Source organism: Melospiza georgiana, chromosome 31 (genome assembly GCF_028018845.1).
Source record: "Melospiza georgiana isolate bMelGeo1 chromosome 31, bMelGeo1.pri, whole genome shotgun sequence".
In the NCBI taxonomy this organism is placed as follows: Eukaryota; Metazoa; Chordata; class Aves; order Passeriformes; family Passerellidae; genus Melospiza; species Melospiza georgiana.
Window position 1 is genome coordinate 977,361 of NC_080460.1, and position 15,771 is coordinate 993,131.

At 43.6% G+C, this 15,771-nt stretch overlaps 1 protein-coding gene across 6 annotated transcripts in view; it reads right to left on the minus strand.

Annotated features, from left to right (window-relative positions):
- Positions 1-15,771, minus strand: part of PPP3CC (protein phosphatase 3 catalytic subunit gamma) — a 60,704-nt gene that overhangs the window by 25,013 nt on the left and 19,920 nt on the right. For all 6 annotated transcript variants that reach the window (XR_009115801.1, XR_009115800.1, XR_009115803.1 and 3 more), the window contains exons 2-3: positions 10,798-10,995; positions 8,051-8,175 (exon numbers count right to left, since the gene is read on the minus strand). Coding sequence is in view for 2 of the 6 variants with exons in the window: in XM_058042428.1 (XP_057898411.1) it covers positions 8,051-8,175; positions 10,798-10,995 (323 nt within the window). In the remaining 4 variants the exon portion in view is untranslated. The remainder of the gene's footprint in view (positions 1-8,050; positions 8,176-10,797; positions 10,996-15,771) is intronic.

A 15,771-nucleotide genomic window follows, 5' to 3' on the forward strand; every position in this document is an offset into this window, starting at 1 on the left:
CAAGGAGCAAATCCAGGCAGTCAGAGCTTTTTGGGTTTAAATAATTTTACATAATCTCCTCCCTTTATTCTGTCACTCAGTGTGAAACCCAAAGCCAAGGGTTTGATCTGCTTGGAAAGTGAAAGCTCAGCAGGACACAGGGAGGGAATTCCAAGAGGAATTGGGACTTTCAACCCTAAAAATACAAGAGGGGCTGGTGCCAAACCTGCCCCCACCAGGACTTCTGTCACCATTCCCAAAACCTGGCATTTGTAAGGAAATTTTACACATGGAGCTTGCCAGGGTGGGAACAGAGGGAAAAAACTCCCAAATCCAGCCCACAAATCCACCTTCACTCCCACTTTACAGGGCTGACTGCATCTCTTGTATATTACCCTGGATATATTTAATATTATTCTGGATAAAAAGTGTGTTAAATCTATATTAACATATAACTCCATAATTAGATAGCAATTGTGTATCCCATCATAATTGGATTGGAAAAACTGGGAAAGGTGCATGCCATGATCACACCCCTTCTCCTGATAAATTTCCTCTTTCCATGGATTGTGTTCCTGGCCATATCAATTCACTTTCTAATTTTACAAAACCATTCTATTCATTATTTTCCAGCTTTGACCTATGTCACCATTCCCAAAACCATCTGTAAGGAAGTTTTACACACAGAGCTTGCCAGGGTGGGAACAGAGGGAAAAAACTCCCAAATCCAGCCCACAAATCCCCCATCAATCCCACTTTACAGGGCAGACCAGATCTCTTTTATATTACTCTGGATCTCTTTCATATTATTCTGGATAAAAAGTGCATTAAATCTAGATTAACATATAACTCCATAATTAGACAGCAATCATGTATCCCATCATAATTGGATTGGAAAAACTGGGAAAGGTGCTTGCCATGATCACACCCCTTTTCCTGATAAATTTCCTCTTTCCATGGATTCTGTTCCTGGCCATAACAATTCACTTTCTAATTTAACAAAATCATTCTATTCATTGTATTCCAGCTTTGTGGACTGGGATGATCCTTCCCTACCATGAGCACAGACCCCTCTTGTGCCATTCTGCGATTTGGCACTAAAAGCTGAATGAAAGGAGCATTTTTCCCACTGGGGATCCTTCAGCAGGGCCCTGCCTCATCAGCATCTCCCTAAAATGGGGGGATTTCCATGGGAAATCAGGGAGTTCATCCTGATTTCCATGCTGCCTGTGAGCCTTGCACTCTGGAGCTGGGATCTGTGGCCAGCAAACCCTTCCAGCAGCATTCCAGCTTTCACACGCTTCTTTCCCTCCCCTTTTCCCTCACAATTCTTTTCTTAAAAAAAAAAAAAAAACAAAAAACCACCACCAAACCATCAACCAATCCACTCTCTGTGGCCTCATTATGCTGGGAATTCATGTTTTTAAATGAGAATTTCCCTAAGCCAGAGGCCCAGCAAGAATTTGTTGAATGATTTGTTGCTGATTTCCAGCTGAGAGCCTTGGGGAGGGGCTGGGGGTTTGGAAGGTTTTGTGTGAGCCACAAATTCCTCCTTGTACCTGGACAAGCAAACACCTGGAGCCACAGGGAGCACCTGGAAGGGAAATTTGGCCCTTACACCTCCTTGGCCCCCAGTCTGGCATCATTTCCTGTAATTAAACCCTCCCCTCCTGCTTCATTCTGTAAAAAGGTCACTGTTAAGGAATATCCTGAGCTGGAAGGAATCCACAGGGACTCCAAGGCCTGGCTCTGCCCAGGACAGCCCCAGCTGCTCAGATCATCCCAACTTAGTGTGGTGACTCATGAGGTGCTGCTGCTGCTCCAAACCTTCCCAGAGGTCACACCACAGGGAAAACCTGGATGTTTTCCCATCTGGGATACTCCAAACCTGCTCTTGTTCCACTACAGAAAGCAGATTTTGTGCATTCAGGTGGGAATCTCTCCCAGCACAGTGGGTGTGCAGCATTCACATTCTCTAAAATGTGAATCTGAATACTTTGCCCAGGATTTTTCTCTTGGGAAGCTGAGAAGCTTCAGAGAAAAGGAAAACAATTCTGATCTCATTTGCTTCTGCTGTGTTTTGCTTGTCTGGAATGTGTTTGGAGATTGTTTATCCACAGGTGATTGTTTCATTGGATTCTGGTGTGAGGTATTTTAACTTTTTGGCCAATCAGGGCCAAGTTGTGTCAGGACTCTGCAAAGAGTCACAAATTTTCATTATTATCTTTTTAACATTTACTAAGTATCCTTTCTGTATTCTTTAGTATAATATAATATTCTTTAATATAATATTATAAAATAATAAATTAGCCTTCTGAGAACATAGAATCATACTCATCATTCCTGCCTGTGTCAGGGCATTTCCCAGCAAATATAACAGCGGGTGGAAGGGAGAAGCACATGGGGATGAAAACTTCTGGATTCTGCCTTATCCTCATGTTTGGAGTGTTTGCTGTGCCCATCAAAGCCCACCCTGAGCTGTGGGACCACAGGGATTCTCCAGGGGGAAATTGTGGCATTCCTGCTGCAAAAGGGGGGGGAAAGGGAAGAAGGAAATAGAAGCTAAAACATCTTTTTTGTCCCACCACCTCCATTCTCCAAGGCCATACATCCTCTTGGAATTATTCCATATTATCACAGGCAGATAGGACAAGGGGGATTTGAACTAAAAGGGGATTTGGATGGGATATTGGGAAGAATTTCTTCCCTGTGAGCATGGGGAGGGCTTGGCACAGGATGCCCAGAGGAGCTGGGAAAGAGTTCCTCATCCCTGGAAGTGTCCAAGGCCAGGTGGGACAGGGTTGGAGCAACCTGGGACAGTGGAAGGTGTCTCTCCCAGGGGTGGAACAGGATGGGATTTCAGGTTCTTTCCAACCCAAAGCATTCCATGAGTCTGTGATGGAGAGATCAGAGTCTGATCCCCAGCATTTCTGGGTTAAGAGCAGGGAGTGGGAGCAGGGCTTTTCCACCCTGGATCTACACAATCCATACACACACAGGGCCCAACACCTCTCATTTGAAGGCTCAAAAAAAATTTAAAAATCCACTTTTTCTCTCAGAAGGAGCTGCTGCTCTGGAATTTAATCCCTTTTCCAGGTGAACACTGCACACACAGTGGGATGTGTCCTTCCCCTTCCTCCCTGGGGGCTCCTGCTGCCAGCACCACCCCAAACCCCCCAAATCCCAGATCCCAGCAGCCCCAGCTCTGCCTCTGTGTCCCTGCTCCTCGTCACACCTTGGCTCCCTGTCAGCATTCCAGAGCCTGGGGCTGGAAGGGAGCCAGGGGCTGCTGGAGCTCAAGCTGTCAGCCCTGCTCTCCCTAAATCCTCTGCAGAATCCTTCCAAGAGCCCCTTGCACTCAGCCCTGACAGCTCCTTCCCAAGATTCCTCTGCAGAGCCACAGGCTCAGCTGTTCCTGCAGCCTCTTTTATCCAGGAGAAATCACTCCCTCTGTTATTCCAGCTGATTTCTGCCACATTTCAGGCCCCTGCTCCTCCAAAAGCTTTTCCTTGCATGGCTTCCAACTGGGATAAGTGCTGCACTTGCACTCAGCCCTGCCTCTGTGAATCCAGCTGGCTGCAATCCCTTGGGATTTGTGGCATTTTGCTAAGAGCTGTCCCTTCCTGTCCCATCCCAGCTCTGCACTGAGGCAGCCACAATCCTTTGTACTCCCAATTTCTTGGCCATGGAATCCCTGGCACAGCCCAGGTGACTCCTGCTCCTCTCTCCTGACCCCATCCCAAGGTTTTAGAAGGAAGCAGTGACTCTTTCTCCTCCTGCTCCATCCTGAATTCTGCAGCTTTTCCAACATTTCCTTCCCACCGCCTGCTGGGATCCTGCTGGAACCCTGGATGCTGAGAATTTTCAACTTTCTGTGCTGACAGGACTCACAAGAGAACATCTGACCTAAGAAACTTCCAAAATTCATTGATAACACTGAGATTATGGATGTGTAATTAGTTAAAAGTGTGTGATATCACAGAGTAGAAAACTTAGAATTTTACAATACAGAAATATAAATAAAAAGCAAGACAGAAGTTTTAAGGCAGAGACAGCTTGTTCTTCTTTACCTTCTTCCCTCTTTTCCATGAGTTTGGGTGGTATTTTGTAATTAGAAAAGTCCACATTACAAGTTTCAAAAAACCAGTTATTAAGTTAAAAAGGAAAATAATCCAAGTGTCATTTCTTAATTAGATAGTCATTCTTAAAAGAATAGTTAGCCATTTTTTTGCCTTGCTAATCAAAAGCTGCAAAACTCAGAGTTGTAGGACTATACCAGTGATAAAAAATAACAAACACTCAAGTGCAAACATGAACTACAAACTCAAATTCCTTCAATCCCAAGCTCCAGAACCCACAGGATCTGCAGCAGCACCATCAAATGTCCCTCTGCTGTCCCTGAGTGACAGCCCCAAGTGACATTAAATCCACCCCAGATGGCAGAGGTCAGGCTTTAACCCCATCACTGCCACTTCTCTGCCACTGGGTGAGGATCCAAAGATGGGGACATCAATTTCCTGCCCAAAATCACACTGGGAATTATCAGCATTGCCTTCACCCCATGCAGAACTCCACTGGAGGGGAAATCCAGCATGAGAGATCTGGGGTTGGTGTTTGGGCTGACCCTGAGCTGGATTTCAACTCATTCTGGGCTGAATTTTACTGATTTGGAGCTGCATTTTACTGATTCTGAGCTGTATTTATTGTGCTGCATTTGAACTGATTCTGAATTTAATTTTACTCATTTGGAGCTGTATTTAACTGATTCTGAGCTGTATTTATTGTGCTGCATTTGAACTGATTCTGAATTTAATTTGACTGATTTGGAGCTGTATTTAACTGATTCTGAGCTGTATTTAATGGATTCTGAGCTGTATTTATTGTGCTACATTTGAACTTATTCTGAATTGAATTTTACTGATTTGGAGCTAGATTTGAACTGATTCCAAGCTGCATTTTATTGAGCTAGATTTGAACTGATTCCAAGCTGCATTTAATTGATTCTAAGCTGAATTTTACTGATTTTGAGCCATATTTTACTGATTCTGAGCTGCATTTAATTGATACATTTGAACTTATTCTGAATTGAATTTTACTGATTTGCAGCTGCATTTTAGTGATTTGGAGCTGTATTTATTTGATTCTGAGCTGTGTTTTATTGTGCTGAATTTTACTGATTTGGAGCTGTATTTCACTGATTCTGAGCTGTATTTATTGTGCTGCATTTGAACTGATTCTGAATTTAATTTGACTGATTTGGAGCTGTACTTAACTGATTCTGAGCTGTATTTAATGGATTCTGAGCTGTATTTTATTGAGCTACATTTGAACTTATTCTGAATTGAATTTTACTCATTTGGAGCTAGATTTGAACTGATTCCAAGTTGCATTTTATTGAGCTAGATTTGAACTGATTCCAAGCTGCATTTAATTGATTCTAAGCTGAATTTTACTGATTTTGAGCCATATTTTACTGATTCTGAGCTGTATTTCACTGATTCTGAGCTGCATTTAATTGATTCTGAGCTGTATTTTATTGAGCTACATTTGAACTTATTCTCAATTGAATTTTACTGATTTGCAGCTGCATTTTAGTGATTTGGAGCTGTATTTATTTGATTCTGAGCTGTGTTTTATTGTGCTGAATTCTACTGATTTGGAGCTGCATTTTACTGATTCTGAGCACCATTTAATTCATTCTGAGCTGAATTTTACTGATTCTGAGCTGGTTTTAACTGATTTTAGCTGAATTTTACTGAGCTGAGTTTGAACTGATTCTGAGCTGCACTTGAACTGATTCTGAGCTGAATTTGAACTGGTTTTAACTGGTTTGAACTGATTCTGAACTGGTTTTAACTGATTTTAACTGCATTTTACAGAGCTACATTTGAACTGATTCTGAGTTGAATTTTACTTATTTGGATCTGTATTTTACTGATTCTGAGCTACATTTAATTGATTCTGAACTGAATTTGAACTGGTTTTAACTGATTCTGAACTGGTTTGAACTGATTTTAACTGCATTTTACTGAGCTGCATTTAATTGATTCTGAGCTGCATTTTGGTGATTCTGAGCTGCATTTGAACTGATTATGAGCTGCATTTGACTGAGCTGCATTTGACTGAGCTGCATTTGACTGATTATGAGCTGCACTTGAACTGATTCTGAGCTCCATTTTAGTGATTCTGAGCCTGAATCTGAACTGATTTTGAGCTGGTTTTAACTGACTAAGCTCTGCTTTAACCAAGATTCACCACTTTGGCTTCCTCCAGCCCCAGCACCCCCACAATGGTCACCTCTATACTGAAGTAGCCTCTGTCCACGTAGTCCCCTGATTTTAACTGATTCTGAACTGGTTTTAACTTATTTTAACTGATTCTGAACTGGTTTTAGCTGATTTTAACTGCATTTTACTGAGCTGCATTTTAGTCATTCTGAACTGAATTTGAACTGGTTTTACCTGGTTTTAGCTGATTTTAACTGTATTTTACAGAGCTGCATTTTAGTGATTCTGAGCTGAATTTGAACTGGTTTTAACTGGTTTGAACTGATTCTGAACTGGTTGTAACTGATTTTAACTGCATTTTACGGAGCTGCATTTTAGTGATTCTGAGCTGCATTTTACTCATTCTGAACTGCATTTGAACTGGTTTTAACTGGTTTTAACTGATTCTGAACTGGTTTTAACTGATTTTAGCTGCATTTTACTGAGCTACATTTGCACTGATTCTGAGTTGAATTTTACTTATTTGGATCTGTATTTTACTGATTCTGAGCTACATTTAATTGATTCTGAACTGAATTTGAACTGGTTTTAACTGATTCTGAACTGGTTTGAACTGATTTTAACTGCATTTTACTGAGCTGCATTTAATTGATTCTGAGCTACATTTTAGTGATTCTGAGCTGCATTTTACTGATTCTCAGCTGAATTTGAACTGGTTTTAACTGATTCTGAACTGGTTTTAACTGATTTTAACTGCATTTTACTGAGCTACATTTGAACTGATTCTGAGTTGAATTTTACTTATTTGGATCTGTATTTTACTGATTCTGAGCTACATTTAATTGATTCTGAACTGAATTTGAACTGGTTTTAACTGATTCTGAACTGGTTTGAACTGATTTTAACTGCATTTTACTGAGCTGCATTTAATTGATTCTGAGCTGCATTTTGGTGATTCTGAGCTGCATTTGAACTGATTATGAGCTGCATTTAATTGATTCTGAGCTCCATTTTAGTGATTCTGAGCTGCATTTTAGTGATTCTGAGCTGAATCTGAACTGATTTTGAGCTGGTTTTAACGGACTGAGCTCTGCTTTAACCAAGATTCACCACTTTGGCTTCCTCCAGCCCCAGCACCCCCACAATGGTCACCTCTATACTGAAGTAGCCTCTGTCCACGTAGTCCCCTGATTTTAACTGATTCTGAACTGGTTTTAACTTATTTTAACTGATTCTGAACTGGTTTTAGCTGATTTTAACTGCATTTTATCGAGCTGCATTTTAGTGATTCTGAGCTGAATTTGAACTGGTTTTAACTGGTTTGAACTGATTCTGAACTGGTTTTAACTGATTTTAACTGCATTTTACTGAGCTGCATTTTAGTGATTCTGAGCTGCATTTTACTCATTCTGAACTGCATTTGAACTGGTTTTAACTGATTTTAGCTGCATTTTACTGAGCTACATTTGAACTGATTCTGAGTTGAATTTTACTTATTTGGATCTGTATTTTACTGATTCTGAGCTACATTTAATTGATTGTGAACTGAATTTGAACTGGTTTTAACTGATTCTGAACTGGTTTGAACTGATTTTAACTGCACTTTACTGAGCTGCATTTAATTGATTCTGAGCTGCATTTTGGTGATTCTGAGCTGCATTTGAACTGATTATGAGCTGCATTTAATTGATTCTGAGCTCCATTTTAGTGATTCTGAGCTGCATTTTAGTGATTCTGAGCTGAATCTGAACTGATTTTGAGCTGGTTTTAACGGACTGAGCTCTGCTTTAACCAAGATTCACCACTTTGGCTTCCTCCAGCCCCAGCACCCCCCCAATGGTCACCTCTATACTGAAGTAGCCTCTGTCCACGTAGTCCCCCAGGAAGAGGTAGCGGGTGTTATTGGGTGATCCTCCCACTTCAAAGAGCTTCATCAGGTCAAAGAACTGCCCATGGATGTCACCACACACTGGGGGAGCAAGAACAGCACAAAAGAGGGACAGAATTACCACGCTAAGAAAAGCAAGGTCACGGCGGCAGCGAGGAGCAGCAAAATCTTCTCTTGTGAGAGCTCAGCTGAGTTAAAAAAACCTTGAAGGTGGAAGGAACAGGGCAAAAAAAACCTGCTGGGGTTATCCAGGTTGTTATTTAGGAATTGAGCCATGAGTTCTAGCGGAATATGGGTCTCCTCTCCAGGTCTTATAAGCTCTTCAAGATTTATTTCACATCCAGGATAGCTCAGCTGCCTCAGAAGGCATAAAATCAGTAGGATGACTCCTGGGGTAGTGTTGGAAACTAAAAGGTTTTAATAAAAGGCAAAATAACAAAACTCTGTATTTACAGAGAAAAACTGAGGTCCTTGCCCCCTGGTAAAACACCTCACAAAAACAATTAATTTCTTTGTTCTCTTCTTTTCCTAGAAAATTGCTCAGGGGGAACTTTTTGGCTTCTGTCCACCTTAAGTGTGAGGTGAAGTCCCCCAGGTCCTATGAGGTATCTTTTCACCTAACTGAGGAGAGAAAATTCTAAGTTTATTTCCTTTTTAAGAGGACAAAAGATAGTTTTGTCACTGCATCAACAGGGAGCACATTCCTATGTGAAAAACACCAATTCTTGGTTTTAAAAATTTAAAAGTTTAAGAGTAATAAAATGGTTATAAAAATAGGAATATAATTAGAGTAATAAAAATTGGAACAATTTGAATTAGGACAATGTGAGACAATAAGAACAAAGAGTTAAGGACAGCCTGGGTACCTTTTTCTGGGTAAAATAAGCCCAAAAAAGGACCCAGGTTAACAGAGGATTAACCCTTAAAAGCAACAGCCTGTTGCATATTCACACATCTCATACATGATGCAAAAATTCCATTCAAACACAGGATTCTGTCTGGGCAGTGACAACTTCTTCCTCTTAATCCTAAGGTGAGTGAGGTGGGAAGAAGTTCGAGGTGGGAAGAAGTTCTTTTCTTCTGATAATGGAGCAATAAATTCTCTTTCTCTGAAAGATTTAGGTGTCCTGTGGCTGCTGTCTTGGTGTGAGTACCTCATTCCTCTCTTTAAAAAAATATCCCACATCCACAGTTTCTGTTTTCACTACAAAAGCTCCATTTTAACTACAAAACTACATTTCCCATCCTATTAAAATGTTAACACACAATATAACATACAAATAGTAAATATCTGTGTAGAGCCACATCATTTGCACTTTTCACAGCCAGGAGCTCTGACCTGTGATTGGAGCCTCCACCTCGATCATGGTTTTCTCGAAGAAGTTCTTTTCTTCTGATAATGGAGCAATAAATTCTCTTTCTCTGAAAGATTTAGGTGTCCTGTGGCTGCTGTCTTGCTGTGAGTACCTGACTCCTTTCTTTAAAAAAATATCCCACATCCATAGTTTCTATCCTAACTACAAAAATTCCATTTTAATGACAAAACTACATTTTTCCCATCCTATTAAAATGTTAACACACAATATGACATACAAATAGCAAATATCTGTGTAGAGCCACATTGTTGAAAGTGAAGGGAGCCAACCCATCTTTGTTAACCAGCATCGACTCCAATTTATTGATCAATCAGCCACCTTTTATAACAGTGTTAATTAACTTCGTGCATATTGCAAAATTCAAGCTCACCATAGGCTACAGAGAAAACTCTGACCCCTCCTTTTGTTTACAACACCAAGATTTGTGTTCTCAAAACTTACTTTTACTTTCCCAAAACAGCCAAAGATAGAATGTTCACCTGTTATGAGAAAACTGCCTGAGAACCCTGGTATGAAAGGTTCTCAAGGCCTCCATGTTTGTCACTTTTGCTTTCCCATACCTTATCCAAGGACAAGATATTTACTTGTTATTAAAAACAACCTGAGAACTTCTGCTGTTTACATAAACATGCCCGAGAATCTTGCTGTTTACAGAAACTGGCTGTGAGAATTAGCTGCTTACAGCAGCCTTTCCCTTTTCCATCAGCTGTATTTTTTCGTGGCCTTTTTCCTTCAAGCCATGTCTGAGCAAAAATCTCCAACGCCACAAAATTTGCACTTTTCACAGCCAGGAGCTCTGACCTGTGAGGCTACAGAGAAAACTCTAACCCCTCCTTTTGTTTACAATACCAAGATTTGTGTTCTCAAAACTTACTTTTACTTTCCCAAAACAGCCAAAGATAGAATGTTCACCTGTTATGAGAAAACTGCCTGGTATGAAAGGTTCTCAAGGCCTCCATGTTTGTCACTTTTGCTTTCCCATACCTTATCACAGAATCACAGAATTTTCAAGACTGGAAGAGACCTATAAGATCATCTAGTCCAGCCGATGTTCTAACTGTTCAACTAGATCATGGCAGCAAGTGCCACATCCAAGGACAAGATACTTACTTGTTATTAAAAACAACCTGAGAACTTCTGCTGTTTACATAAACATGCCCGAGAATCTTGTTGTTTACAGACACAGGCTGTGAGAATTAGCTGCTTACAGCAGCCTTTCCCTTTTCCATCAGCTGTATTTCTTCACAGCCTTTTTCCTTCAAGCCGTGTCTGAGCAAAAATCTCCAACGCCACAAAATTTGCACTTTTCACAGCCAGGAGCTCTGACCTGTGATGGGAGCCTCCACCTCGATCATGGTTTTCTCGTGCCTCAGGATGGCGGCGCCGTCGTTGATGATTTTCAGCGCCGCGTCCTCCTCCAGCCTGCCCTCCTTCACCAGGTGGCTCTTGAGGACGTCCAGCCTGGGTTTGCCATCCTCAAACACCTCCTTGAGGGTGAGCCGCTGCGTGGGAGGGAATGGCACAGCTGCAGAGGCAAGGCAAGGAGTCAGCTTCTCATGGAGAGGGAGTGACAGGCGCTGCTGCTTTTAGGAAATTTAACCCACAAACACCAGAGGTTTGTTGTTGTACTGTGGTTTTATGGTTTACAATGGTTTTGTCTTTGTATCGCCTTATTTTCCCCAAATAATCCCTCTCCTTTGCTGAGATCAGGATGTTGAGTGATCAGCCAGGGGTCAACCCCCCAAATATTACTCCATAAACTGTCCTAAATGTCCATTCCCCAGTATCCATCCCTTAAATTCATTTATTGGTTTGTCACCCCAGGATGGGCTCTGCAGGGTGAGCTGAGGCCATTCCCAGCACCCCAGTGTTGCTGTGTTTTTACACTTTGTAATAATTTCTAATAGTTTTGTTTTTCTGTCCCAGATTGTACCCCCTCCCTCTACCTGTGCAATCCCTCTCCATTGCTGAGATCATCCCCAAACCCCCACCCTGGCTCTCTGTCAGTCACTCACATCCCATCCCCTCCCCTCCATCCAGAGCTCTCAGTCCAGGACCTTGAGTGATCAGCCAGGGGTCAACCCCCCAGGTGTCACCCCATAAACTGTCCTAAATGTCCATTCCCCAGTATCCATCCCTTAAATTCATTTATTGGTTTGTCACCCCAGGATGGGCTCTGCAGGGTGAGCTGAGGCCATTCCCAGCACCCCAGTGTTGTAGTGTGTTTTTCTACTTTGTAATAATCTGTAATAGTTTTGTTTTGTATTTTTTCCAAATGGTTTACCCCAGATTGCATCCCTTTGCTCTACCTGTGTAATCCCTCTCCATTGCTGATATCCCCAAACCCCCACCCTGGCTCTCTGTCAGTCACTCACATCCCATCCCCTCCCCTCCATCCAGAACTTTCAGTCCAGGACCTTGAGTGATCAGCCAGGGGTCAACCCCTCAAGTGTTTCTCCATAAATGTCCATTCCCCAGTACCCACCCCTTAAATTCATTTATTGGTTTGTCACCCCAGGATGGGCTCTGCAGGGCAAGCTGAGACCCTGCCCAGCACCCCAGGGTTGTAGTGTGCTTTTATACTTTGTAATAGTTTTGGTTTTGTATCCCAGTATTTTTCCCAAATTGTTTACCCCAGATTGTACCCCCTTCCTCTACCTGTGCAATCCCTCTCCATTGCTGAGCTCATCCCCAAATCCCCACCCTGGCTCTCTGTCAGTCACTCACATCCCATCCCCTCCCCTCCATCCAGAGCTCTCAGTCCAGGACCTTGAGTGATCAGCCAGGGGTGAACCCCCCAAGTGTTACCCCATGCACTGTCCTAAATGTCCATTCCCCAGTATCCATCCCCTTAAATTCATTTATTGGTTTGTCACCCCAGGATGGGCTCTGCAGGGTGAGCTCAGGCCATTCCCAGCACCCCAGTGTTGTAGTGTGTTTTTCTACTTTGTAATAATCTGTAATAGTTTTGGTTTGTATTTTTCCAAATGGTTTACCCCAAATTGCATCCCTTTGCTCTACCTGTGCAATCCCTCTCCATTGCTGAGCTCATCCCCAAACCCCCACCCTGGCTCTCTGTCAGTCACTCACATCCCAACCCCTCCCCTCCATCCAAAACTTTCAGTCCAGGATGTTGAGTGATCAGCCAGGGGTCAACCCCTCAAGTGTTACCCCATGCACTGTCCTAAATGTCCATTCCCCAGTGTCCATCCCTTAAATTCATTTATTGGTTTATCACCCCAGGATGGGCTCTGCAGGGCGAACTCAGGCCATTCCCAGCACCCCAGTGTTGCTGTGTTTTTATACTTTGTAAAAATCTCTAATAGTTTTGTTTTTCTGTCCCAGATTGTACCCCCTCCCTCTACCTGTGCAATCCCTCTCCATTGCTGAGATCATCCCCAAACCCCCACCCTGGCTCTCTGTCAGTCACTCACATCCCATCCCCTCCCCTCCATCCAGAGCTCTCAGTCCAGGACATTGAGTGATCAGCCAGGGGTCAACCCCCCAGGTGTCACCCCATAAACTGTCCTAAATGTCCATTCCCCAGTATCCATCCCTTAAATTCATTTACTGGTTTGTCACCCCAGGATGGGCTCTGCAGGGTGAGCTCAGGCCATTCCCAGCACCCCAGTGTTGTAGTGCGTTTTTCTACTGTGTAATAATCTGTAATAGTTTTGTTTTGTATTTTTTCCAAATGGTTTACCCCAAATTGCATCCCTTTGCTCCACCTGTGTAATCCCTCTCCATTGCTGAGATATCCCCAAACCCCCACCCTGGCTCTGTCAGTCACTCACATCCCATCCCCTCCATCCAGAACTCTCAGTCCAGGACATTGAGTGATCAGCCAGTCCTAAATGTCCACTCCCCAGAATCCATCCTTAAATTCACTTCTTGCTCAGTAAAATGTTATCTACTTTAAATTTCCACCTCCCTTTAAATGTAACTTTGGCCCTGAGGTTCTGGGGGCTCCCCAGAGCTCCTGAAACAAACCCTGGATTAACCCCTGCTACGAGTCCACCCCTTCATCTCCTTCCATTGTTCCAGCATGCCATGTCCAGTCTTTTTAAACACATCCAAAGATGGTGATTCCACCACCCCCTTGGGAAGAGCATTCCAATATTTTCTTATTCTTTTGGTGAAAAATTTGTTCCTAATATCCAACCTATACCTTCCATGACAAAATCTGAGACTGTGTCCTTCAGGAAGTTGTAGAGAGGTCACCTCTAAACCTCCTCTTCTCCAGGCTAAACTCCTTCAAACATCTCAAATTTTTGGAGTTTGCAGCCTCCCTTTTTATCCCGTTTTCCAGCCACATTTCCCTTCTCTCTTTCCCCATTTCTGAAGTACTTGAGAGGTTCAGACTTCTTGGAAGACCTAATACCAAAGATTCCCCTCTAATGCATAACCCTCCCTTTTCATTTTTGATTCTTACTGAATTTAGGGGTTTTCCCCATTTCTGAGGTACTTGAGAGGTTCAGACTTCTTGGAACATCTGACACTGAAGATTCCCCTCTAATGCACAATCTTCTAACCTTCTCTTTTAATTTTTTAATTCTTACTGAATTTAGGGGTTTTCCCCATTTCTGAGGTACTTGAGAGGTTCAGACTTCTTGGAACACCTGACACCAAAGATTTCCCTCTAATGCACAATCCTCCTTTTAAAATTCTTATGGAATTTTGGGGTTTTTCTTCCTCATTGTTTCTTTCACCTTTCAATATCTAATTTCATTTATCAACAAATCTAAAGTTTATCTGTAAAATAATATTTTTTTTTCCATTCATTAATCAGTGGAATCCTTCCTATAGTTTCTTTTATTTCCCAGTGCTGGCTTCATCTACCAGCAGCCCCACAGCTTGTTTGGAAACACAAATCTAGTATTCCTCTCACCCAGAAATGGAATTCCCACTGAAATTACGCTCTCAAACAGTGAGAAAAGAGCTGAGCTGCCAGAGCTGCTGGATTCACCCCTCAGCTTGGTTAATGATTTACAAGAGAGAAACAGAAACCATTCACCTCCATATTCCCCAGCACTCAAGCATGGCCACAGCAAGGCAGTGAGAACCCCAAAAGTGGGGTTGGAGCGCCCAGCAAAGCTGGGATGTGACCCCAGGGCAGCTCTGCCCATCCAGAGATGCTCAGGCAGCCCCAGCCCCCTGCATTGCCCTCATTCCAAGTCCTGGGCTGGCACTTCCACCTTTTTCATTCCTTCTGCCCTCCCTCATGCCATCCCTGATCCTGTTGGTGCCAGCCCCACATTTCCTCCCACATCACAGCCTCAAGCATGGCCAACCCCTCTGGAGCCACAGCAAGGCAGTGAGAACCCCAAAAGTGGGGTTGGGGAGCTCAGCAAAGCTGGGATGTGACCCCAGGCCAGCTCTGCCCACCCAGAGATGCTCAGGCAGCCCCAGCCCCCTGCATTGCCCTCATTCCAAGTCATTTCCACCTTTTTCCTTCCTTTTGCCCTCCCTCATGCCATCCCTGATCCAGTTGGTGCCAACCCCACATCTCCCCTCATTTCCTCCCACAGCACAGCCCTGGCAGCCACAGCAAGGCAGTGAGAACCCCAAAAATGGGGTTGGAGCACCCAGCAAAGCTGGGATGTGACCCCAGGACAGCTCTGCCCACCCAGAGATGCTCAGGCAGCTCCTGGCTTTGCCTTTTCCTGGTGGCCCCAGCCTTGTCCTCATTCCAAGTCCATTCCATTTCCACCTTTTTCATTCCTTTTGCCCTCCATATCCAATCCCTGATCCTGTTGGTGCCAGCCCCACATCTCCCCTCATTTCCTCCCACAGCACAGCCCTGGCAGACACAGCAAGGCAGTGAGAACCCCAAAAGTGGGGTTGGAGCACCCAGCAAAGCTGGGATGTGACCCCAGGACAGCAGAGCCCATCCAGAGATGCACAGGCAGCCCCAGCCCCCTGCATTGCCCTCATTCCAAGTCCTGGACTTGCATTTCCACCTTTTTCCTTCCTTTTTCCCTTCCTTTTGCCCTCCATATCCAATCCCTGATTCTGTTGATGCCAACCTCACATCTCCCCTCTTTTCCTCCCACAGCACAGCCTTGGTAGCCACAGCCTCCAACACCTCAGCAGCCACAGCAAGGCAGTGAGAACCCCAAAAATGGGGCTGGAGAGCCCAGCAAAGCTGGGATGTGACCCCAGGCCAGCTCTGCCCACCCAGAGGTGCTCAGGCACCTCCTGGCTTTGCCTTTTCCTGCCAGCAAAGTTATGCAAGATCAGATCTGAGGCTTCAGCCAAGAACTTTTATGTAAGTTCCCTCCTTGGCTCTGCACAGCTCCAC